The 26,725-nt window shown below is 49.6% G+C and overlaps 1 protein-coding gene across 1 annotated transcript in view; it reads left to right on the top strand.

The window, feature by feature from the left end:
- Nucleotides 1-21,771, top strand: part of GFOD1 (glucose-fructose oxidoreductase domain containing 1) — a 105,619-nt gene extending 83,848 nt beyond the window's left edge. Inside the window, exon 2 of the mRNA XM_044259139.1 lies at nucleotides 14,730-21,771. Coding sequence (XP_044115074.1) covers nucleotides 14,730-15,649 — 920 coding nt within the window. The 3' untranslated portion in view covers nucleotides 15,650-21,771. The remainder of the gene's footprint in view (nucleotides 1-14,729) is intronic.
- The last annotated feature ends 4,954 nt before the right edge of the window (nucleotides 21,772-26,725 follow it).

Below are 26,725 nucleotides of genomic sequence, written 5' to 3'. Positions count from 1 at the left end.
GACTTCCCTATGTCCGTCTGTGCCATGCTGTCAGCGGTCTTATAAAGCTGCCATTTCTAAGAAGGCTTTCGCACCTTGAATTGGTGGCAGAGCCAGACTGAGAACCCATTTCGATTTCAAGTCTTGGTCCCTGGCCAGCCCCATGCTACCATGCACTGACGTCCCTCCTTCCCAACGTGTTAATTCTTGTAGCTCTAGGGGCTGACAGGAGCAGTTTTTAGTGGGATCCATTGTTGATTTCAGTAGACATTCGCGCACTCTTTATGTGGCCGGACAGTTGCCCATATGTCATTTCATCCTCAAAGCAGTCTTTTGAAAGTGTTACTGTTCCAGTTTTATAGATACAGGAACCCAGTTTTCTCAACGTCCAACGACGTGGGTCACACAACTCCACATGCTGGAGTCAGAACTTTAAAACACATCACCAGACCCTCGTTCCACTTCCCTTTCCAGTAAATCAGGCTGGATCTCAGGATGCTTTATTAACGGGCACTCAGTGTTTCCTCTGTGCTCAAATCAATCTTTTCAAAGAGGGATCCAGAAAGCTTATTAACCTTGTCCTGGAGAAGCATTTTGATAGCCAACCACAGAAACTACCTGAATGATTTTAGCAAAGTAGAATTTCTTGAAAGAAATGTGAGTCAAGCTGGGGGAAGTAGGCTTGGAAAACAAGAGGACCAAAGAAAGCCTTGGCATCTAGAGTTCCCATCTGAGTCACACCAGAGAATCCAGCCAATATCGACGGACCCTGTTGCTTTCTCGACGGTGCTCGCGGCATTGGAATCACGGCCACAGCAGCCCTTGGAAACTGGGTATTGCCATCCCCACCGCCAGGATGAATTCTCCATTCTCCTTCTTCCTTATGATCCGAACCCAGGCAGGGTCCCTGGTTGGCCAAACCTGGGCGTGTGCCCATGCATTTGCTGCCAAGGCTGCCTGGAAAGCATGCCCCTGGCTTAGCTTCCACGGGAGGGGAGAAGTTCTACCTCCCACCAAGACTCGCCACGGCGCAGCATTTCCCAGATAGAGCAAGGAGATTCAGAGGCTAGGTGGCCCCTGAAAGCAACAAGTCCCCACTACCCACCCCGCCCCCAAACACTCCTCTAATTAGAAGTCACCTCTCTGTTTCTAACCATCACCACCTTCCCACCGCTTCCCATGTCTTGTCACAGACCTGCTCTAAGAAGCAGAGCTGATGGAGGTGAAAGTGTCCAGGGAAGTGGTTTGTTCGCGATAACCCCAACGCATTGTCCAGGAGCCCTAGACCTGGGTTGAGGGAGATACGGGGAGAGGGGGTTGATCGCTGTTGTCTGTCTACATCAGCAGGAGCCATGACTTAGAACTGAAGACGGTCTCCTGGCTGGTTGTCCCTGTCCGCCCTGGCAGTGGGGTGAGCCCATGGGGAACTGTAGTGTGGCCCCCACTGTCCTTCTGCTGCCCCCTTGCTTGTTGGAAGTAGACTGTGTGACAAGCGCCTTGCTGCCCCATTCCTTCGGCCAAGATGCCGGCTGCCTGTGTGCAGAGGGCGGTGGCCGGTGCAGGGCTTCCTGTGTTCAGCTGTGGGCACCCTGTCCCCACTATGACCTGTTTCCCCAGCCTCCCTCCTTCCTGATCGTCGTCTTTGCAGCTGCCCCAAGGCCGCTCGCTGCACAGATGTGGAGCAGCTGGACACCTGGCTCGCCAGGCCAGCCACCATTGTGGTTCAGCGTGGAGCCTCCAGCCCTTTGCTTCTAGCTCTTACCCTTCAGGCACGGGCCTTGGCCCGCCCCCGCCTCCAGTGCCTCCCCACAACCCGTGTGGACTCCGTGCCCGGGTCCAGTGAGGGCCCCCAGGTTTGGGACTACTTCTCCCCTTCCACCCATCATGGTTCCTTAGGTGAAAAGTGGAAAACTGAGGGTGTTGGGAACACAGAGCTGAATTTGCAGTGGGGACCTGCCATCTCTCTGTGGTCCTGGGCCATCCTAATCTCTCTGAGCCTCCATGACCCATTCTGGACAAACGGAGATAAGGGGCCAGCATGAGGCTTCGCGGGGCCCGCGGGCACCTGGTGGGTCCATGACAATTTCAGCTCCCCTTCCCTGCCGTGCACTCATTTTGGGCCCCCGGAGACCCCGGCCACCACCCTGCTGGCCCTGTTCCTATTACGGCTGCCTACAGGGAGCCCTGAATTGGGGACACAATCTCCGTGGTAACAAGGAGACTAATAATAGGATTTTTGAGCCCAGAGTACCTCACTGAGGCTTTCTTTTTGATGCGGTAAAAGTTACCCGAAAGAACACAGAAACAAAGGTTGATTTGAAAGGAACGTCAACACATGTCTGAGGAGCTTTACGTGGTTGCGACAGGACTTGAGAATTCTCCTGCTGGCGGACTTTCTTTCCTAGAGCTCACAAGCACACCGATGGAGTGCAGTGGTGGCATTTGTCATGACCTTTGCTCCGCGGTGTCCCTCCTGTAATTGGTTATACGGCCAAAGGGAAGTGATCTGGGCCCGGCCAAAGGGAAATGACCTGGGTAGGCCCTCACGTCATAACAGGAACCCTTTAAAGACACAGCATTCTCGCTAGCTGGTGGCAAAGGAGGAAGTCAGAGACATTCCAGCTGAAGGACCCACTTGTAGATACTACCACTGGCCTGAATGTAGCACCGCACCTCAGGAACACAGGCCCTTCTAGAAGCTGAGCAGCCACAAGAAAACCATCAGAGACTCTTAGGTCCTTAGCTCCAAAGCCCTGAGCTCAGCCAGCAACCCCGTGAATGTGGGGAGCACCTTCTTTCCCAGAGTGGCTTTGTGAACCCCTGAGCAGAGACCCAGGGGAGCCCGCCGGAATTCTGACCCAGGGCACTGGAGGACAATGCATGGGTGTTGGGTTCGACAGCTCTGTTCGTGGTAGTTTGTTAGGGCAGGAATAGAAAATGGACACAGCCATTCACTGGGGACCTGCGGGGACGGGGGTCGACTGGAGATACATGCACCATCCAACTCTGGAAGGCACTATTTCTCTCCAGCTGGCTGTTGTCATGCAGGAGGCTCGGGGGGGGGGGGACAATGTTTCTGGATCTTTCTTTTGTTTAAGAGAGGCCAAAAACTTGGTCTGTGTGAAATATCCTGATTCAAAACACACACACACACACACACACACACGTCACTGGCTGAGGGTCTCTGACTATGATCCCTTCACTGGTGACTTTGTCTTGAATGGAGAGTTTCCTCCTTTTTGGTTTGTTTGAGTAGTTACCCTACAAGGTTTTTTTTTGTTTTGTTTTTTGTTTTTAAGATTGTATTTATTTGATACACAGAAAGAGAGAGCATAAGCAAGGGGAGCTGTAGAGAGAGAGGAAAGGTCAGGCTCCCTCCCGACTAGGGAGCCAGACCATCATGGGGCTTGATCCCAGGACCCTGGGACCAGACTCGTGACCAGAGCTGAAGACAGACACTTAGCTGACTGAGCCACCTGACACTTAGCTGACTGAGCCACCCAGTGCCCCTCGTCTCTTGTCTTGCATTCTGTATGCACAGTGAGGATAGTCTATATTCCTCTGGAAAGCATTGACTCAGAAATCAATAATTTGGTACTGAGGTCTTGGAGAGGACTGTGGAGGGGCTTTGGGAGATAATGTGGGCCTTCCCCCCTGCTTTGGGATATGTGATGAAAATTCACACTTACTTCGGTATCCTTCTAGGCCCCCCACCATCCTGCTTGACGTGTGGGTAAGGAATGGAATTATAGTGCAATCCAGTCGACTCACCAAACCCAATCACTTACAGTTTGAGTAGCTCAGTCTCTTCGTGATGACTCTGGTGACCCAGCTCAGCATTCTGCCCCGTGTCCTCGTCCCCTGCAGGACGTGGCTGTGCCCCTGCACCAGGTGGTATGCTATGAATTCTGGCTTGTTCAGGTGTGGAACAGTGGTGCAGGCTTCAGAGGGGTGGTTCCGGGCAGCTCCTAGAACGAAGTGCACTGAGAGGCAATGGGTGTCCTTAGGCTTCTTGGGACCAGCACAGTAGGCCTCTACTGGTGACCCCACAGCCTGGCTGTTTTCCTCTGTCCTCAGGTCCCTGACCACTGCAGCCACTAGCACAGCCCCAGGCCTCTGAACTCCCATGGGGGGGTCTGTGTGTGTCACCCACAGGCAGGTAAGGGCCACCTCAGGCCTATCTCCCAGGAGGCCTGCCACCAGCCTAGAGGGTGTCTGACTTCTGCCCTGCTCCCTGCTGTCTCTTCTGGGTTAAGAATGGCAGCTTTTCTCTCCTGGGGAATGCCCGGGCTGGAAGGGGCTGGCGGGTGACTTCCCAACACCATGTTCACTCTCAACACGTACAGGCTGAGAGGGACGCAGATGTGTAGGATTGACCAATAAATGAAATGTGTTTCGGGAGCACAGTCCCTGCTCTGGATGTCCCCGCTGTTATGGGCTCAGTGACTAGATGACGGAGTGCACATGGAACAGTCTGAGAGAATCCAACTCCTGGTCGAGATTTCATTGCAAAAGGAGGCTTTAGACAACAGTCCTGAGGGGCGGTGGCTGGGTGGGGGGGAACCGTAGAAAGCACTGGTACGATAGAAGCTGGCCTCCAGGGGCCAGTTGGATATAGAAAAGCACTTGGAAATTTACTTCAGTTAGATCTCAAGTCTCATCCGTATTAGCTGTGCTGATTTCCTTTCTCTGGTCCATTCATCTCTTTCAGAGCCCACCAGTGGCATTAGGGGCCTTGACGGTGGTGGTGGGGGGTTGGGATGGGAACCAAAGGAGAGTCTCCCTTGACGCATTACCGTGTCAGGTTTGGAATTAGGATGGAAACTTAATTGTGGTGCTCTGGGGCTTTTGGCTGTCATCCAGGAGGCCAGTGGGCACCCTCACCCATGTGCCCTGGTGTTTGCATAGTTCTCCCTGGTGCCCTCCTTCAGGTACTGTGTGTTACAGGCGCTGCACACGTGGGCACGGGCACGTGTTGCCTGGCGGCATTGGGAGAATGTGTTTTGGAGGTGGATATCACCTCTGGGTATGGTATACAGTTCAGAGAGGAGAACCACCGAGTCAGACTTAGGACAGGAGTATTCAGAAAGCAGTAGGAGTGTAAAAGTAAAGGCCAGGTTTTCTCTGAGGCCCAGCAATCGGGGTTCAAATCCCAGCTCTCCCGGTCACTGACTTGCAGAAATGTGGGCAAGTTGTTACCCCTCTTCGAGGCTCAGTTTCCACATCTGCAAGATGGGAAGGATATTAGTATCTGCCTCCTGGAACGATATAGAAAATGCTTAGCCTCTTCTGACACAAGTACTCAGTAGCTGGTTGTGGTTACTTTTTGAAAGTATGTCTTTGAGGCACCTGGTGGCTCAGTCAGTTAAGCGACCCTTGGTTTTGGCTCAGGTCATGATCTCAGGGTTGTGAGATCAAGCCCTGGGTCCAGCTCTGCACTCAGTGGGGGGGGTGTCTGCTTGAGATTCTCTCCCTCTACCCCTCCCTCCACTCATGTTCTCTCTTTCTCTTTCTCTCTTTCAAAGCAAAAAAAAAAAAAGAGAGAGAGAGAGAGATTTAAAGTATGTCATGGTTATTATAAACAGATCAGATCAGTAGTTTGAGTTGGGAAGTTGCTTGTCAGAAGCCCTCATGAGGATTGATGATGAGGGATTTCTCCAAAGGGGCTCTCCTCCCAATTTATATGGAAGAAGGGCCAGAGGGTCATCCCTGCTGGTGCTGAAAGAAACATTCTCAGCTTAAAAAAAGCACATGTGTATGGGGGATGGGCGGGAGGTTGGAGAGGGAGAATGTGCCAACCCCGAGGGAATAAAGGAAGGACAAGCAGGAGCTGAGACTGGGCTGGACTAAAGGCAGGTTGCAGGGAGTGAGTGAAACCCACGGGGAGAGGGGAAGGAATGGTTACGAGTGGCCCAGTGTGCTCGGGTACTTAGTTCCGCTAAAACCAGACATTTGTCTGTACTCTGCCTTCCTTTTTGCTTTCCCTCTGCTGCATTTCTGCTGGATCTCCCCTTGATCATAAAATCTTTTTTTTTAAGATTTTATTTATTTATTTTAATAAATAAATCACAAGTAGGCAGAGAGGCAGGCAGAGGGAGAGGAAGGGAAGCAGGCTCCCTGCTGAGCAGAGAGCCCTATGCAGGGCTGGATCCCAGGACCCTGAGATCATGACCGAGCCTAATGAATCTCTCAGAAAATTAAACATCAGGGTACATACACATGGTTTCTCAGATCCTAGGTTCAACACTCTTGTTTTCAACCACTTTCTAAATGGGACCCGAAGCTTCTGAATATTCACTCGGTAAACTCTTTTTTTAAAAGATTTATTTATTTGAAAGAGTGTGTGTGTGCAAGGAATGTGTAATTGGCAATGTCAGGGAGCCTGACACGGGGCTTGATTTTACGACCCCAAGATCATGGCTTGAGCTGAAATCTAATGTCAGAGGCTTAACTGATCGAATCACCCAGGTGTCCCTCAGGTAAACTCTTACACATACCTCAGAACCTTGCTCCAATGTCACCTCTCCGGCAGTGCTTTCTACGACTCCCAGATCAGTCGGGCAGCCCTTCTTCCTGCTCTCACTGCTTATCCCTCTGTTAGATCCTGTAATCTATAATATACTGTAATCCCTCATTTCTGGTTGGTCTTTTATACTAGACTGAGAGCTCTATTGGTGTATCTTACTCATTTTTCAGTCCCAGTGCCTAGCACAGAAATGTTGACACAATGGAGTATATATGAAAATAATGAGTTCCCTGCCTGAATGGCAGAGAAGTCTTCTCTACCTTCTGTGAATGACAGGAAAAACGAGGAAGCTGTATCTGATGGGACTTCTTGTGGGAATTCTGCCAATCTGCCAGAACAGCGGGGAGCCCGCCTGGAGGACCAGCAGCCATGTGGGCTTTCAGAAGATAAGGAGCTGTCAACACAAGTGGAATAATTGGGGGGAACTGATGGGAAAATAACATTGGCCTCATAGATTTCCACCATCGATTAGATAAAGGAATGTGTAATTGGCAATGTGCTGGCAGGGAGGCGGGCTTTGAAGTTTCAGCTGATTGTGCTGGGGGATGGCTCTGGTCTCTGGGTGGCCAGGTGGCAGCTGTACCCCAGGTATCCAGGGGATAACCTACTTGATCAAGGGCAGGAAAGGGCAGCTGTTCTTTGGGACAGCAGACAGCACAGCTCTTTCCCTCAAGGTGTCATGGGAAGTCCTTTGTCCCTGTTCCTTTGGGGATCATCTGGAGGGAGTATCAGCCCCTTGCAAAAGCTCTGGTCTCTGGAAAGAGATTCAGGCGCGTACCCAGCCCTGGCTAGGAGACCTTGCGCTTAGGGGATGGGAGGCGCAGGGACCTGAAGGTGACTTAGGGTCTGCCAGTGGGAAACTATGGGCAGCACTGACCCCTCATTACAGAGAACAGAGTCTGTAGGCTGTGGAGGGAGCCAATTTCCCATTTCCCCATGAGAGCTCTCGGGAGGGCAGTAAAGCTCCTTCTGGAATTATTTCATTTTAAAAGCTTCTGACAAAGAGCAGCCTTGCACGGGGCGCTTTCACCCTCCAGAATTTTCCCATTGATCTCATTTTCTCCCCTGCATCAGCTCCGTGATAGGGGTGAGAAGGTCTTAGTCCCACCATTTTCGAGACAAGGCAGCTCTCACTTTATTTGCTGACAAGGGGTTCTCACTTGAAAAATGAAGTTTGTTCCAGCCCAAAGGTGCTATAAGGGGCAGGCAACGTTTTCCCCTCTTCCCTTCTAAGTTTCTTGGTTGGCTAAAAATTAAATGGATGTAAGACAGAGTAACAGGAGAAAAGCGAATTTCTTGCATACGGGAGCCCCTATAGAAACATGAGACCCCCTGGCACACAGGTCATTGAGGGTTATAGATCATAACCGAGCTAAGGAGAGGGCACAGGGTCTGGGGCTTCAAGGGGGAGGACGAAGACATTTCACGGGAAGATGAAAGAGAACAAATGTTTGATAAACCAGTGTTTGCCAGGGCCACGCAGATAAGTCTTTCTGCTATAAAAAGTTATCTCTGGTAATAGCTTTCTCTTCCTGGTACAGCCCCTCTAGCTAAATTCTTTCAGGCAGTTAAGGGGGAGGTAAAATCTCTTCTTGAGTCTGATTGTCTTCAGTCTTGAAATAATCCACATGCCAAAGTGGTACATTCTGGGGGGGGGGGGACACATTCGGCTCCTCTCAATCCCCAAAAGACCAGCTTCGACCTTTTGTCTTCATGCAAAAAGAGAGGTGGTCTGTCGTGGAGGCGGGCTGTGAAGACTTTCTCACATGCCAGGCCAGCCACGATGTGTTCTCTGCCACCCACCCAGAGTCACAGTGCTCTCTGCCTTGACGAATGTGGCAGGATTCCAAGGCATCCATTTCTGGGTGCAGGGGCAGATCCCTCCGGGGAGAGAGCTAAGCACAGGGTGATGCTGTAATGGCTCAGATCACTTCCCGGGGGGGGGGGGAGCAGCGGCAGGGTGACCGCTTCCACCGCAGCCCCAAATGCCCGGCAAGCTCCTGCTTTTCCCCTGCACCATCGTGAACACCGGTGGGTCGAACCGAAACCCTCTGGAGCTTGGGAAGCATTTTGGGGCTTGGCAAAACATACAACACTTTTTCTTCCCCAGCCACGTAGCTTTCTTTTCTGCTTTTCGTTCTCCACGGCCCGTGTATTAGGAGTGAAATTGAAGCCGTCTGTTTCAAGTCCTCGATTATCTTGATCCCCCCCATGGCAGGGTTTTTTTAAGAGGGTTGGGGGCGCCAGAGCTGTGGATCTTTTGCCTTAGAAGGAGGACACCACTGCTTGCCTCAAGAGAGTATTAACTCCTAAGGGAGCATGTTTGGTCTTTGGGTCAAGTCCTCCGAGGAGTGAGACCATACACTGTCTCCTCTCAGGGTCCGCAGAGTGGAGATCAGGGTCCTGCTCTCCCCTCGTGGTTTCCCATTAGCAATCGGCCATGGCTGTGTGGGGGCAGGCAGGGCTCTCCCCGGGTTTTCTCCCTGAGAAACAGGCTTTCAGCTCTTGTCGCCCCGAGGTATCTATTCACCTTCCGTAGGGGAGGAGTGCAGGATTTGGTCCCCACTTGTTAATTTCTTTTCAGCACCAGACAGAGAAAGGCTGTTGTCTAGAAAGCCTATGCTAGCCCTTTCCCAGGGGTAGCAAGAAAAGCACTGTGCTAAGACACCTGAAAATCACAAAGACACTGAAGAGCCTGGTATTTTCTGGACAGCCCGACTGAAGCCCAGGCTGGCAGAGGCAATTTGGAAGGCAGGTATTGAACTGCTTTCTCTGGAAGAAATCCCTATGTGCCTATGTGCCTATGTTCCGTGGCACCTGACGCACCCGGGATTGTTGGGTGTGTGAACCCTATACCCAGATGATCTAAGTTCCCTTTACACTGCTTGTGGTGTTAGGTGAGGGGATGCTCTGTGCCACACTCATGTACTTAAACACACACACACACACACACACACACACTCACACTGTGATGACTAGAAGTCTACAACCTGAACTGAATTCCTTTAAGCACAGACTTTCCGCTATAAGATGCGGATCATATATAAACACGGTGTTTACAGCTGATAACATTGTATCGTGTAATTGAAATCTGCTAAGAGGGTAGAACCTAAACGTTCTCTTACACACAAAAAAAGATAAGCAAGAGAGGTTATTAAACAGAGGGTGGAAATAACTTCACAATGCATACTTACATCAGATAGCCACGGTGTACACCTTAAGTATCTTTCAACTTTAGGGGCACCTGCGTGGCTCAGTGGGTTAAGTGTCCAACTTTTGGTTTCAGCTCAGGTCCATGATCTCAGGGTTGTGGGATCAAGCCCCAGGTCAGGCTCTGTGCTCAGTAGGGAGTCTGCTTGAGATTCTCTCTCTCCCTCGGCCCATGCCTTCCTAAAATAAATAAGTAAAATCTTTTTTAAAAATAAAGGTTTACAATTTTATATGCCAATTATACCTCAGTAAAACTGAAATAAAACAAAAATCAGAAAAACCAAATAAGCAAACAATAAAAAAAAATTATATTTCTTTAACCTAAGCCCTTTGTTCTTGTCTTGTTAAGGACTTTGGAGCTTCAGGTTCTGGGCATTTTGGTGGGGAGAAGCTGGGAAAGAGGACCTGAGGATGTTGGGGAGCTCTAGAGGGTGCTTAGTAGAAGCCCCACCAAGGGGAGGGGTTAAGGTAAGAGTGTCCAGAACAGAGAGAAAAGGAATTTGCTCCACAAATCAGTGAGGGGTCTGTTAGCTCTGCATTTTGGGTTTCTTTTAAGACTGGAAGTGTTATCTCATTTTTAATAGTTTGTCATAAAGCCTTCAAGAAATTACTGTATGGGGCGCCTGGCTCACTTGGTAGAGCATGGGACTCTTGATCTGGGGGTTGTGGGTTCGAGCCCCATGTTGGGCACAGAGCCTACTTAAAAAATAAAAATACTTACATACATACTTTAAAAAGAAGTTACTGTACAGTTTATGATGGAGAGGCTTGCTCCTTGGAACCTGAGGGAACTGTACCCGGGCTTGGGGTATGGGTATAGTTTTGTGTGTATGTTTGAATTGCATCTTCTGAAGAGAGTCCATAGCTTTGAAGTCCTGAGGAATTGGAACCAGAAGACGTAGCAATGTCGCCTGAGCCTCTGAAGCATACACAACTGAGGGTCAGCGGAGTTCTCACCAGCCTACTGGGGCAGAGGATGCTGGGACAGGTCCGCTGGCTCTCGCACCTGCCTGCCACTCTAGACCTTGGAGGGCCCCCGGCCATCACGTCGGCACCATCCTTCAAAGGTCTTCGTGTCTCCTTCGGGTTTAAGACAGGAAAGCTACGGTCCACCTGGGGTGGCTCTGTCAGTTGAGCATCTGACTTCAACTGGAATCATGAACTTGGGGTCCTGGGATCGAGCCCCCCATCAGGCTCCCCGCTTGGCGCGGTGTCTGCTTGTCCCTGGCCCTCCGCCCCTCCCTCCAGCTCATGCATGCTCTCTCTCCCTCTCGAATAAATAAATACAGTCTTTAAAAGAAAAGCGAACATTTTTTCTGACCGTAAAAGGAGAAACTTAGAAAATACAGAGAAGCCTAGTGAAGAAAATACAAATCAGTCATAATCCTACGAATGAATTAACCATTGTAAACATTTTGAGGTGTTCCCTTCCAGATTTTCTCTTCTTCTTTTGTATGTTTAAGAGACAGTACAGATCATAGTATGTCTATGAATAGAGCCCCTTTTCACGGAACATGACATCATAATCCTCTCGCCTACCATCAGAAAGTCTCCATTAGCATCACGTTCAGCGGCTCCACAATTATCCCATTATTCGGCTTCCGTACCATTCTTCTGTCATTGGGCATTTGCATTGTTCCAAGCTTTTTGCTTTAATAAATAATTCAGTGAGAAGCCTCTTCGGGCAGCAAGCCGTGCTTATATTTTAGCTTCTTTCTTTCTGGTAGATTCCTAGAGGTCTCCTTTGTGCTTTGTAGGTATGGCGAGTCAAGACGTTGCTGGGAAGTGTGGCTGTTGCTAAAGACTGTGGGCCGTGAGGTGGGGCGAGGCCACGACGTCCACTGGGTGCTGTGGGCACGGCGGAGGCTTAAGAAATGAGAGCCAGGCTTTGTCTTTGAGGACTTCATCGTGTAGTGTGAAGCCACAACATATTTAAATAGCCTAACGGAAGATAGACTTTATCTCAGGACGTCGGGGGAGCCATGCGTGAGTTTCAGAAGGGGAGAGGTGTTTTTGTGTCTGTTCGTAGTGTATTTTCTGGAGAAGGAGTTTTCCACAGAATCGTTTCATCTATGCTGCTGCAAGAAATTACCCATTTAGTGATGGCTTTGGGTGTGTGGATGGGAAGTCAATGAATTTCCCCTATTTTTTCTTTGGCTATTTTATGTTTTTTTTTTTTTTGTTTTTTTTTAAATGATAGAAAAAAGGCACGTGGGTGGCTCAGTCGGTTAAGTCTCAGACTTCAGGCTCAGGTCCTGATCTCAGGGTCCTGGGATCGAGCCCTGTGTCAGGCTTCCTGCTCAGCGGGGAATGTACTTGTCCTCCCCCGCCCCCGACCCCCGCCACCCACGCTTTTGCTCTCTCTCTCAAATAAAAAAATAAAATAAAAAATTGGGAGTATAATAGAAAAATAAGAAACTTTTACTCATGTGCCACTAAGATGACAGAGTGTACTAAGAAGATGACAGGCAGGGTCCTGGTTTGGGGGTACCTTGAGGTAGGGTATAGGAGAGGCCACAGCCTATACCCAGCAGGTGCGAGGCATACTTTGGCAGCATTAGTCACAGTCACCTGTCCCTGCAATGACCTACCAATCCGTTTACATGTAAATCTGCTCCTGCCAGCGTGAGCTGCTGTTACATGAGCCTAATGCCTTCAGGATCGTGTTATCAGAACACTGTGTTTCGCAAGCTCGTGGCACATTTGGTAACCTAAACCAAAGCTTCCTCGTCCCTCTCCCAGAGCCTTAGTCCTCAGCTGGTTGCTAAGAGTTAAAGGAGCTTCTTACTGATCGTTTATGGTCACCAGAAAAACCAGCCAGCTCTGCCAACATGGAAAAGGCAAGGAGATGGGGTCATCGTGTGGCTTCCAGGCCTTTCATTCAGGGCCAGAATTAAATGTGTTTGTGGAAATTGACAGCCGTCAATTGTATTTATTTTCTACAATCTGTTCTGGCCACGTCTATTGTTTGGCTAGTTCTTCCACCAGGAAAATGAGAGCCACGGGGCAGACCGTGGCCTTGTCCAGGCACTTCCCCTGGACAGACACCCACAGTTGCAGGACCCCCACAGAACCCGATGTCAGCTTAGCTTGTTGTGAGATTTCCTGGGTTCTCTCAAGTGGAATGCCCACAGTCAGGACCACTGGGATGGGAGTGCGTGTCTCATTGTTCTATCTCCTTGGGTATCTCCCCTGTCAGTGGCTGGGCTGGACAGGTCCCCAGTAGAGGGTCCAAGTGCTAAACGTGACTCGACAAGAGAGACCAGCCACAGGCAGGGACACGTGGCCTGACTCAGAAGCTCTCCAAGTATTTCCACATAGCAACCATTAATCTGACTTACACACAAAATCTGTGTAATCTGACTTACTAACAAAGTCTGTGTAATTCTATTATTATTAATATTATTAATATTATCATTATTATTAAGTTCAACTTGGCTGTCTCTACAGGTTCAGCTGAGTTGTTTTTCTTCCCTCACTCTTGGCATCTACAAAATAAATCCCTCTCTCATTGCCTGTCACTCTTCTTTCCTTTGATCCTTTGTTTTCTTCAGGCCCAGAATCACTTAGTCTCCCAAAGGGCTTGAATCTACCTGTAATTTATGCACCCAGTACAGTCATCACATAAGCCTAATTGTTATTTGGCTTCAGCTGCATTGGGCAAAATCACCAAACCCGACCATGAGCCAGATGGAGGTCTGGGAGGAACCAGCCGCTGCCCACCCCTCAGAAACAGGGGATACCCACTCTTCCCCAAGAGTGCAAAAACAGTAAACAAAAGTATCTCTGACCACTGCCAGCCCTAATCCATAATGCAAAATAAACAAGCAGGATAATACTCAAAATATAATCCTTTGTTTGTGGTTGTAGGGGAGAGAGCTAAAAGCTTAGCCCTCAGAGGATATCATTAAGAAATTCTTCCTTGTATTTATCCAGAACTGGCCTTGGCTATGACTTACGCTTGCCTATTCTGGTTCTATCCAGACAGAGACAGTCTTCTCTTCCCTATATGTATTTCTAATAGTACATTTTTAATACGTTATGTTTTACATAGAAAATGAAGCTATAAAACATCTCATATGGAAGATAATTTTAACAAAACATTTTATATGTAAAAAGATGATTTGTGGGGGTGCCTGGGTGGCTCAGTGGGTTAAAGTCTCTGCCTTCAGCTTGGGTCATGGTCCCAGGGTCTTGGGATCAAGCCCCACATCAGGTTCTCTGCACAGTGGGGAGCCTGCTTCCTCCTCTGCCTGCCTCTCTGCCTACTTGTGATCTCTGTCTGTCAAATAAATAAATAAAATCTTTTTTTTTTTAAAAAAAGATGATATTGTATACCTCAATAGAACTTACACTTTATATTTAAATTTTAAATTATCAGTATTTTACAAGTAAAATATACTCGTGTAGGAAATGTTATAGACCTATAGACATGAAACATGAAAGGAAGCGATTTCTGTTATATACATTTATTTCTGTTATAAACATTTAAAAACCTCTCCAAAATACAGGCCCTTTAAATATATTACAGTGAGTCAGTATTTAGATCCATGGTTTCATGCTAAAGTCATTCCACTAAAATATGAAGATAATTATGTATAGATTGTATTATAAATGTAATATAGATGGTGTAACTTTTGCCCAAGTAACCAGTACCACAAAATAGTTTGGGTCGTAAGGGGGACCCTTGCATCTGGCCTGGTCTGCCCGGAGAATTAGCACCTGCGGGCCACCGTGCCACTGTGCCCCCGCGCCCCCGCGCCCCCTCCCACTGTGCACACCACGCCCCCTCCCGCTGCACACCCCGCGCCCCCTCCCGCTGCGCACCCTGCGCCACCTCCCACCTCCCGCTGCGCACCCCGCGCCGCCTCCCGCCTCCCGCTGCACACCCCGCGCCCCCTCCCGCTGCGCACCCTGTGCCACCTCCCACCTCCCGCTGCGCACCCCGCGTAGCCTCCCGCCTCCCGCTGCGCACCCCGCGCGCTCATGGCCTGTCTTCTCCCCCCGCCCGCAGGCATCGGCAAGAACGTCATCTGCGACCGCACGGCCACGCCGCTGGACGCCTTCCGCATGATGTCGGCCGCGCACTACTACCCCAAGCTCATGAGCATCATGGGCAACGTGCTGCGCTTCCTGCCGGCCTTCGTGCGCATGAAGCAGCTCATCGAGGAGGGCTACGTGGGCGAGCTGCTGGTGTGCGAGGTGCAGGTGCACAGCGGCAGCCTGCTGGGCAAGAAGTACAACTGGAGCTGCGACGACCTGATGGGCGGCGGCGGCCTGCACTCGGTGGGCACCTACATCATCGACCTGCTCACCTTCCTCACCGGCCAGAAGGCCGTCAAGGTCCACGGGCTGCTCAAGACCTTCGTGAAGCAGACCGACCACATCAAGGGCATCCGCCAGATCACCAGCGACGACTTCTGCACCTTCCAGATGGTGCTAGAGGGCGGCGTGTGCTGCACCGTCACCCTCAACTTCAACGTGCCCGGCGAGTTCAAGCAGGACGTGACCGTGGTGGGCTCGGCCGGGCGCCTGTTGGCGGCGGGCACGGACCTGTACGGGCAGCGCAACAGCGCGGCGGAGCAGGAGCTGCTGCTGCAGGACGCCACGCCCGTCAGCAACTCCCTGCTGCCCGAGAAGGCCTTCAGCGACATCCCGGCGCCCTACCTGCGTGGCACCATCAAGATGATGCAGGCGGTGCGCCAGGCCTTCCAGGACCAGGACGACCGGCGCACGTGGGACGGGCGGCCGCTCACCATGGCCGCCACCTTCGATGACTGCCTGTACGCCCTGTGCGTGGTGGACACCATCAAGCGGTCCAGCCAGACGGGCGAGTGGCAGAACATTGCCATCATGACCGAGGAGCCCGAGCTGAGCCCCGCCTACCTGATCAGCGAGGCCATGCGCCGCAGCCGGATGTCCCTGTACTGTTAGCCCAGGACTGGGGACTTAGGCGGACGCAGGTCTTGGGCGTGGAGCCCGGAGTGGGGGAAGGAAGGCGAGGGGCGCGGGCAGAGGTGGCCTCGAGGAGTGCAGGGCGGGAAGGTGGCGGGGGTCAGTGTGAGTAAGTGGCATTGAGGGGGGTGAACCCCCAGCCCGGGTGAGGGGTACCGAAGAAGACTGCTGGCGGGCTGAGCCAATAGTGGCCAGGAGTATTAGGGGCGTGGGGTGTGGGGGCTGCTATTCCTGACATCATGCCTGCCGGGCCATTCATAAAGGGGGAGGAGGCTTAGCAGCTTCCTTTGCCCTTGACCATGAGAAGCAGAGAGGGGGTGCTTTCCTCCTCAGCTCATCTACCCCTTCACCTTGGCCTCCTTGGCGAGCCACATGCTCCTGCCATCCAGTGGCAAGGTCAGCCCCAGCGGGCTTCCACCCGCCCCCCCCAAGTCCCCATCTGTCTGCAGAAGCCTGTTAGTCTGGGGAGAAGTAGGGGTGCAGCGGGCTAATGAGAACCTTCAAATTCCAGGAAGCCACTTAAAATGTCTGGAGGAAAGAGCACTTGGTAGCAAAGCCAACAGCGATCTTGATTGATTGGTGTTGCTCATAGGAAGCAGAAGGGAGTGTCTTCCTCATTGGTTCATTGCCCTTGGCCTGGCCTGAGATGGGGTAAGGGAGGGCCCGGAACAGCAAGTGAGCCAGAAGGAGAGCACCAGAGCACACAGGGCCTGGAGACAGAGGAGGCAGAGAATACGATAGCTCTGTGGGTTTGTCAACAATTAGAAAATTGTAAGGAGCCACCTTATACCGCTACTTTGGCTGCGGTAGAACTGGGTGTAGGGGGATATGCTACTGAAATGTCCTTCCACCGGGCTCTCTGGCAGGGTCAAAGGCACGGCAGGAGTGGGTTTGACCACAGATTCCCATCCTGGGGCCTCCGGGGCTGCAGTGGGTTCACCCAGCTTTGTGGATTCAAAAGGGAAGACTTCAGTTCCATGCAGATAATAATCTTCCCTGGGTTGGGGGAGGGGGAAAGTCAAGGCTATTTTCCTTAGCTTTGACCTTTGCTTTCAAGATGCTGACACATGCAAGTTTTTGAATCGGTATTAAAAAAAGACCAACCAGGCACATAATGCTCAGTGTTTCTAAAACGGGGTTTTAGAGCCCTCTGGGGTGTATCTTCAGGTAGGACTGTGAAGGTTCATGTTGGAAAAAAAATGTATTCTTCCTTTCCTTGGTCTCTGTTTCTCTCTCGTCTTCTTACTCTCTGCTTCCAGAGCTTTTACTGGAAATGGTAGACGGCTTGGAGTGTTCCAAAGGGAACAACTGAAGTTACACAGACACGCACACACACACACACACACACACGTGCACACACGCACCACCACCACCACATGTCCCTGAAACCATGCTTAAAAATGCAGACCTTTCTCGAAAGAAACACCCCATTTGGAAATGGGGGATTCATCTTATCTTAATTTTTCATCCCCCATTGGACACTTGTCAGGCTTGGATGCCAAGACCATTACTTGCAAATCTACGTGGCTTTTGTTTGCAGGTCACAGAAATCCAACAGTTGTCTCTTGCACAGAGCTGAGGTGTAGACATCTCTTCAGCGGGTGGGTGGTAGAACTGCAAAGGAATTTAAGGGGTGGTGAGGGCCCTCCACTCCCACCCCAGGCTCCAAGGAGGCAGAATCTGAAAATGAACAGAGTAGTCCTTTGTATCCTTTGCCCTCCTCCCAGGGTCTATACACTGTATCACCCCGGGTGGGCGTGTCCAAATGTGTTGGTCATTTTCCAGCAGGAGGGGGAAGGCTTGCCTTCCTGGAAAGAGTCACCCTGCTTCCGGGGCCAACTGCAACCTGGCTGGGTTAGTCAGCTGACACTCTCTGGGGTACGTGGCGGTCCCTGACATCACGACTTTGTAGCTTTTGCAGCTGTCAGTTCAAAGCTAGAGATTTTAGGAGAACAAACGAGTCCCAGTCATAGTTTGAGCAGAGAGAGGGCCGTGTGGTAGACTATTGGAGTTCAAGTTCTCCTAAATCGCCCTCTGGATAAATTACTTTTGTAGACACTGCCTGGAAAAAAAAAAATTTTTTTTTCTATCTGGCCGGAAAGGACGAAGGGAGAAGAAACTAGATGACTCTATGGGTCTCATTTTCCTAAGTCGTTTCTAATGTAAGTAGAGCTATTCCAAGGGTTTCCATTTTATGTTTCTGTACTTAACCAAAAGACTCGGGAAGTTTTTTTGTATTTTTGTTTATTTGTTTTTTCCCCAAAGGCTTCTGAGTTCTGTGATAAATATTCAGTGTCTAAAACAAAAAATTCTCATTTGGGGCTAGGGTATATAGAAAGAAAATACATATTCTTTAAAAGAAGCATGAATAATATTTTAGTAAGTACTCACATTTTATCTACTGAAATGCATGTCGTAGGTAGATGAAGGAAGGAGAGGAAGAAAAGACCTAAGTAGTTCATTTTTAAATGTGAAAATTCTAGAAAATGAATTTATGATCCTTCTTTTATGCTCCTTTTCGCCCCTGTATTACCACTTGCAAAAGCCTTGATTGGGAGTCACAACGGGAAGCTGAGAAGTCAGGCATTCGCCTAAGCCTCCCTCCTAGCACACTCGGGACTGGGTACCATCAGGCGGCTGTGACGCAGCATGGGGCCCCAGTAGCAATCCAGCCCCTTTCTGCTCTGATGATGGTGTTTCAAAGATCCCTTGTAAGGCAGGCACCATTTTAGGGTCTTCAAGTTTAGTCCCTGTTGCTTGATCTGTTCCCTTCATCCCACCAGAGATGCCTCTGGTCTTGGAAATATGGGCTCACTCCACTGGCTGCCTGTGCTACTAGTTGAGAGAGGATGGGGTTCAGTGGTCCTTACCTGGTATTCACAAGTGTTTCGAATGCTCTGGGCTTCCTTGGAAAATTTGGATTCTCTTGAGTGTCCTTGAGTCCATGACCACTGTCCGCTCTTGTGTGACTTCTTCTCTCAATGGAAGGGACAATGCCAGGTGCCACATATGCTCCCTCCCTGCCTGGTGGCAATTACCTGTGTAATTGAACTCTAGGGACAGTCTTGGCTGACTCTGCTCCAAGACAAGCTTCTCCCAGACTCCTTCTGCATCAGCAGAGAGCCATCCAAGCTCGTTCTGTGCACCGTTTCTCCACCATCCCCTGTGTGCAGGGTATTTTAGGTAAATCATCTCATTGAATTCCCCCCCCAAACCCCCTATGGTATTGGGTGTTGTTCTCCCCACGATATGCATGAGAAAATCGAGGCTCTTTTGGGAAGGGTAGCTTGCCCACAATCACACAAGCATTAAGCAGAAGTGGAGTCCCCTGGATCCAAAACTTTTCTTCTCCAAACCATGCTGCCTCCCAAGAAGAAAGGTTGGTACCTCTCCTGTTCTCGCCAGGCAGCGAGCGCTCCTCGTTGAACAGGAGTGGGGGCTCTTCTCACGTCCTGCGGAGACTCCCGGGACTCAGGCTGAAGGTGACCTGCACAGGGCTCCCCCGCCGACGGTGGTCCACACCCCCCCTGGGGAGCAGGATGCCACCTTTGACGCTGTGCCAGAAGGTTCCTTACAGAGCTGCAAATAGAAGCAGTCGATTTTTCTTTCCCTTCCAAAATGGAACTGGCACTTGGCTTCTTTTAAAATCGACTTCCTAAGTTGATTCTGATTGGAGGTGATGTGGCAAACCGCAGTTGGGACCTTTCAGGACGTCATTGGCCCGCTATTATCGGTGGCCTTGGGTTTTTCTCTGGGTGGTCTAATAATAGGAAAATGTCTTCTCAGGGAGTGGGGCTTCTAGAGTTCGTTTGTGACTCTGATTTATCTGGCCTTTGTATTCATACCTCTACACTCTCGACTTTGTTTCTCTTGTCTCCTAGCCCAGCTGTGGAGTTTGAGCTGGGGCATAGAGTTTGTCTCCGATGGCATTGCTTTTCTTCCAGTGGGAGTGGGGGGAGATTTAAGCATGCTGGGCAGAGAGGAAACATCCTGGGAAGGAAGCAGGCCTGGTGACATCCAAAGGGACTGCAGAGCCCCGGGTCTTCACATCCTTGATTAGTCCAGAGAGGTTAAGTGATAGCAGAGGTCACACTGCTTCCGCGAGGCAGAACCAGGACTCGAAGCCCCGCTTGCACGTCCCACCCCACCATACACGGCACTCTCAGAGCTCTCTGATGGGGACAGGGAGGCGGAGAGGTGCAGGAACCCGTCTGAGGTCCTGTGAGTAGTTGGAAGAGTCGAGATTAGGACTCAGACCTGCAAACAACCATATTCCCTGAGCTACTGTGGCTGAATCTTTTTTTTTTTTTTTTAAGCAACTCAGTTATGTCTTGAATATACTCAGAAACTAGCTGTTTTAAATTCCCCATTGTGTCCCACGTGAACAGTTATCTGTAGTTTGTATTATATTTGGCAAGGATGGGGGACACACATCTTGATGTCCCCTCTTCGGGATTTCCTGGGGCCAGCTCTGCTAAGGTAGCCCCCCTGCCCTGCCCACTCCTATCCGAGATGCAGATCCAGCCCTTGGTGGCCAAGGACACGTGCTTCACCTGGTGCCTCCTTCCTTTGGCCATCAAAACCCCGAAGTTTCCAGAGCATGACAGTGAGGAGCTCTTTAAAAAGAATCTATCAGAGCCCCACATTTCAGGTTTCTTTTGGGGACAGGGAGGAGGGCAATGACAGGACAGCTGTGTGTGTCTGCAGTGTGGCATCTGTCCTGACCAGTAGACGGCACACCCACCAGGCCTACCCCAACCTAGGCAGAGAAGCAGGCCAACGGCAGTCCTCTGAGTCTCAGGGAACAAGCCTGACCGAGTCAGCCTCCCAGAACCTCCCACAAGAGGAGCGAAGGCTTCCTGTGCTGCTGTTTCACTGTCGTATCTGAGCGACCATATCCATTAGCTGTGGAAGGCGGTGGCCGACTGGCCTTTCTCTTCCCCGTGTCCCAGTCCCTATCTGCTGGAGCCCTTGAGAGGGCCACCGAAGCGACTAGCTCTGTTGGGCCACTGAAGGGTTGCATTACTGAATAGTCTCAAATCTGTTGTATTCTTTTTTCTTTTGTTGAAACCAGCAGTGAGTAATGACAAGACCGCATCCTTTGCAACAGATCTACGCAAAGTGCAGCATCCAAAGCTCACCTGGGCTGGTGGGGGCCGGGCCTGCAGAGTTACCCTGGGGTCCGGCTGTCTCTCTCATCCTCTGTCCCCATCTCTGCCGTCCACTGCAGCTGCCACAAGGGCTAAGTGGTTGAATGAGCCCCATGACTTCTCCTTACAAGCGTCATGACTTACTTGTGAGTCTAATCCCAGGTTAAGCAACAAAACAAAAGCGAGTGACCTGACCAGCTCCTTTGCTCCCCCCCCTCCTTCAGGCATCCAAACATATCTATACATAGGTAGTATTGTGCCCTGTGCCTTGCCCAGGGGAGGGAGAAGTTTCTAGAGATTGTGGCTTTCCGTTGGCTGCCTGGTGCTTTTACAGTACTTAAACTTCTTTTTTTCTTTTTTTTAACCAAAATTACATTTGTTTGGTTGTCATTGTTGAGTATGTATTTATTGTGTTTCACAAACTTGAGTATATATATGTATGTATATGTATAAAACCAAACTTATATATAAAAAGTCAAGGCATGTATACTAGATATTTTAAAGAGTTATTTATCAAAGGAAAAAGATGTGTGTTATAAAGTAAAGAGTCTATATTTTATATATAATGTAGATAGCAAAAAAATAGCTTATAAATTATAGAAGGTTTTGGTTTTCTTTTTTTATTATTATTCAAGCAAAAAAAAAAAAAGAAAGAAAAAGAAAAGAAAAAAAAGGACAATGAATACAACTGTTTTTTAGTGTTTCTAAGGCCAAACCTACTGTGGGATATGACCTTCCCTACTGGGCCCTTGGGCCACGCAGTCTGAGCTCCAGACCCAGGAGCAGATGCCTGCTGTTACCTCTGCGGTGCTCAGGGGACTGTGCTTAGTTGGCTTCGTTCAGCCGGCTGACCCGTGCCACCTTGCACGTGGCCTTTTGCTGCCCTCTCCAATTTGTCTTGGTGGGATAAAGACGTGAAAGTAGCAAATAAAGATGGAAGAGAAGAGACAATTCCAGCTCTTTTCCTGTTTCTTAGACCCAGGGGCTGTAGCTCATGGGTTCGGTACCTGGCTAATGTGTGGGATCCGAAGCAAGAATGTATCTGGGAATGATGAGACATCTGGTGTGTGTGTGTGTGTGTGTGTTGGGGGAGGCTTTTCACGTGTCCGCATCCACGAAGCTGAACAGTGGGAATCCATGGTCCTGCAGCTTCACCGAACGTTAGAAGAACGGGAGTTCTTTAGAATAATCTGGTTCAAAACCTCACTTTGGAAAAGTGGAAATGGAGGGGAGAGGCCAGCAGACGGGGAGGGGCTGTGTGTGTTCATGTGTATGTGAAAGGTTCGTCCAGACAAGATGACAGTACAAACTTAAGAATGGCGGAGCAAATCTTAGAATTCTTTGCTATTTTTATACCTTAACCTAATACCTCCCACCACACTCTGAAAGACACTCTAACAAGCTCATCTCATTGTTGACAAGTGCATCTTTGCTAACTTCCTTGTCAGCAGCCTTTAAGGGCCATTGTCTTGGACCGAGCTCAGCCTAATTTCAAATTTGCATGATGTGAGATTCCTCATGGATGAGCTGGTATTTCCATCCTCTGCTGTCTTTCCATCTCTCTCCACATAGGTAGTTCTTCTGGTCCATGCTTTCCCATCACTTAGAAACGATTAAGAATTAGACATTATGGCACAAAGCTACACCCTCGTTATTCACTCCTTCATGAGCAGGTCCTGACATTAGTGACTTCAGAATGCAGTCTGTCTATTCAGACGATTAAACAAAGCCCTGAATCTACATGGATTATTACAGCACACATGCAACACTCACATTTTATGACACTCTAGTCCAGCTAGGAGCTGTTCCAAAGAAGGCAGTAAGGGTGAGTGCTTTGTCAAAGCTAAAAGTGCCATCTGCCCAGATAGAAGGTATGGTTGCCACGGGATCTGGTCCTCTGAGCGCCGGAGTGTTCTGACAACCGACCCTGATGGGAGACTGCACTTGGCTTAGCACTTGTGTACGTTTGCAACCCAGGAGCCATTTGTGCCTTCCCAGATTTGGAATCTCGTGGTTTTGTTTCTTTCCATTCAAGCCCATTTCTTGTTTTGTAAACCAGGGATTACACTACCTCCTAGGAAATCACAGGATGTGATTAGCCCGGCTTTCAGCATCTCTCCATTGTGCTTTAAAAGAACAGATGCAGTCATAATGCAAATCCTTCTGATTGGTCGCTGGTCAGAGGAAGAGAAACCTGTGTGTCCACCTGTGCCCACCCACCTCTACCCGCACCTGCCACCGCCACCGCACACAGATGCATACAACCATCTTCCTGTTTCTCTTCTCTCCTGCTGCTTTTATCTTGTGCATTTTTAGCACATATTGTGACAAGTCTGGGTGGTTCAGTCTGAAAAAATAAAATGATGGCAACAACTGTTATGACAATGAATAACACCTATAGACAAAGGATGCAGAATTCTGTATTGAAATTGGGAAAAAAATCATTTTGCCTCACTTGCACATAGTAAGCTCCTGCTTTATTAACCCACACCTACCTTAATCTTGCCTACGCAGAAAAGATCCCTTTGGGGCACCTGGGTGGCTCAGTGGGTTAAGCCGCTGCCTTCAGCTCAGGTCACGATCCTGGGCTCGAGCCCCACTTCGGGCTCTCTGTTTGATGGGGAGCCTGTTTCCCCCTTTCTCTCTGCCAAATAAATAAATAAAATCTTTTTTTTTTTTTAAGATTTTTATTTATTTATTTGACAGACAGAGATCACAAGTAGGCAGAGAGACAGGCAGAGAGAGAAGAGGAAGCAGGCTCCCTGCTGAGCAGAGATCCTGATGTGGGGCTTGATCCCAGGACCCTGGGATCATGACCTGAGCAGAGGCTTTAACCCACTGAGCCACCCAGGTGCCCAAAATCTTAAAAAAAAAAAAAAAAAAACAAAGAAAGAAAGGAAGGAAGGAAGGAAAAAAAGAAAGAAAGAAAGGAAAGAAAGAAAGAAAGAAAAGGAAAGAAAGAAAGGAAGGAAGGAAAGAAAGAAAGGAAGAAAGAAAGAAAGAAAGAAAGAAAGAAAGAAAGAAAGAAAGAAAGAAGGAAAGAAAGAAAGAAAGAAAGAAGAGATTCCTTTGCTTGGATATTCCTAGGCAGTAGGCAGGTGCACTCGGCAGCAGTACCTCTAACCCCACCCGGCACTAGAAGGCTGCCTAAGACAACGATGAAAAAGATTCCACTTCAGAGAGTTTGAGCCAAGTCACATTCAGATAGACAGCGTTACAGCTGCCTTAGGCCAAAAACTCTACAAAAAAGCTGATACACAATATTCAAAATCCTTTGCTTTGCTCATTCAAGTCCAAGTCCAGGCTTCCTCCGATTCCAATTTTAGCATCTCCCTCTGCTAGCTAAATTTCTGAGAGAGGGCTTGAACTCTGACAGCTTTGTGGCATAGCTTAAGGGGGCCAACCACAGCTCTACAAGAGGGGCTCCCCCAATCCAAGTTGGTTGTTGGGTCTCCTCTAAAACATCATTCAAATTATGGGAACAGCTTCCTCTCCTGCTTGTACACAGGCTCTGATCACCCTGTACCAAGACAAACCCTCTCTCTTTAGCCACACGTAAAAATGAAAGCCTAAATAATTCTTAGGACCCCTTCCTGGGCAGCTCTAGATTGATTCCTTTCTTGGTCAATGGTTAGTACACAGATGGGGCTCGATCCCAGAATTGCAATCCGGTCATAGACGTAGGCATGTCCCCCAAAATGGTCTTTGACTCTTTCATCCTGGCCATCAGGAGGGAGGGACCCTAAAAGGGCCTTGTGTGGCTGCAGCTGATGCAGAAACCATGTCCACAGCCCACAAGGCACTAGGCGGTCCTCAGTCTTGAACTCCAAGTCGCCAATGCCCTTCTAGAGAGCATGAAGTGGTCTACATTGGAAGCCAAACCAGGGCTGTTGGAGGCTGCCTTCAGGATGAGGAATCACTCCGGACTCCTCAAAGTCCAGGACCAGGAACGCATGACAGCCAGTGAGATGACAAGGCTGGGGGAGAGCAAGACCAGAACCCCACTGTCCCTCTAAGCCTTCTGAGGCTGCTTGTTTGGGACATGGGAGCTAACACGGGAGCCTGGAGAGGTTAGTCAGGCACCCTTCAATAGGCAGGCTGAGTCTGGACTGGACATTCAGGTTGTTGCCATGAAATGGAAGAGAGAGCTGTCCTGGAGAGAAGAGCTCTGAATCAGTCTGGCTGGGAAGTCCACTACATGAATCACTTTGGAAGCAAGTGGGAGGGAAGCGATGGGGAGAGGGAAAAGAGGAGGAGCTGGAAGTGATAGGGGGGCAGCCCGGGGAATGGAGGGCCAGAGCAAAGTGGGTCGTTCATGCCCAGGGTAGAAGCAGACAATGGGGGAAAAGAGATGAAAGACCAGAGCTATGCACTTAAGATATAGAAGATCCTGGAGACAAGGAACTGTTACGTGAGGTATCTGATACACGGTTCCTCTGCGGCTGGCAGGCCTGATCTGTGCTCTGAGAACAGCTTGGATGAGGAGGAGGATAGCAGACGAGAAGCAATGAAGGGGGAGTTCTTACAGGAACCCTAAAAAGTCTGGCTGATTCACTTCCAGGGCTGTTCGAAGCTATCCCACTGTTGGCATTCGCTGGAGAATTTTCAGTACCAACCGCTGTGTAAAAAGAGCACCAGACCCCAAGTGTATCTTGGATCCCACCCTCCTTTCTGGTTGCTCTTCCTATTTGCAACTCCCCCAGACCTGAAGTCTTTAGGGATTCAGACGTCGGCCATTTTACTCTGTCTCCCATTTCCTTCCGGGGCCCCTGGGCCACACCCACCACTTCGGAATCCGCCATTTAACCTCCCCCACACCCCAAACACAAGTCTCTCAGCTCTCCTCAGCTTCCAAGCCCAAGCCCACCAGGCCATCACTATGATCTGAGGTAACCCCCACCCACAATCTCCCTGAAGTTATCTGAGCGTACCCACCGGCCTTATACATACCCTACCCGCTGCTCCGCGTCTGGCTCTTTCTCTTAAAAGTATTTTTCACATCTGTCCACCTCAGCATAGAAGACTGACCTCATTCTCTTGAATGGCTTTATAAACAGTTCTAATTAAAAAATGTTAAACCCAGAGACAGACGGTGGTGATGGTTGTACAGTGGCATGAACGCACCAAGTACCACTGAACTATATACTTCATGCAACATGCGTATATTGGTAAATTTTATGTTTTGGCTATTTTGCTAAAATTAAAAAAAAAAAAATTTTTTTAAGTTCCCCAGGTAATAGAGCTACAATACCAGCTCCCTCCTTTCTATCCATGATCAGGTCAGCCAGCCTGATATTTTGAGGACACCGGCTCTCACTTGCCTCTTGGCCACCATTCAGAGCCCTTGGGTTCTGGAGAAACTAAAAGCAGAATGAGGATCTGAATTTCTTTATGGAAAAAGACGAGATTCTTTCTGGAGGTGCTTGTTAACACAGAACGTTAAGTGGCATGAAAGGGTTCTCTCCTAAGCCTGTCAGAAGTCAGCCCAGAGCTGGCCTTACCACGGGCAGTCCTCATACTCCAGAGGACAGAATCCTTTTCAGCTCCGGAATGCCTTTCATCCTCAGTGTTGAAAGCTTTGCAGAAATTAGGCCAGAGCTTGTGAAACAATTCAAGCCCCATCGTTGTCACAAACAACCCCAAAAGTCTGTGCTAAAGCCTCCTTGTACTTTCTTTAACTGGCCTGTGGGTGTCCTTGACCCAGCAAAAGGGCTTGGAAAAAGCCTTTTCACAAGCAATGTGCTCAGATAAGTTAAATCCCCTGAAATTCCACACCAGGTGGTTTAACGCACTTCCACTGATCCACGGACTCTGGAGCAGCTTAGAGCATAGGGCCCAAAAGCTGGTCCACAGTATAGCATCGTGAGACCTTCAACCCCTGCCAGACAGATTCCCCCAGAGCCTC

The sequence above is a fragment of the Neovison vison genome, chromosome 1 (assembly GCF_020171115.1).
Source record: "Neovison vison isolate M4711 chromosome 1, ASM_NN_V1, whole genome shotgun sequence".
NCBI lineage: Eukaryota > Metazoa > Chordata > Mammalia > Carnivora > Mustelidae > Neogale > Neogale vison.
The sequence above is the reverse complement of the archived record's forward strand: the minus strand, read 5'-3'. Positions and strand labels throughout refer to the sequence as shown.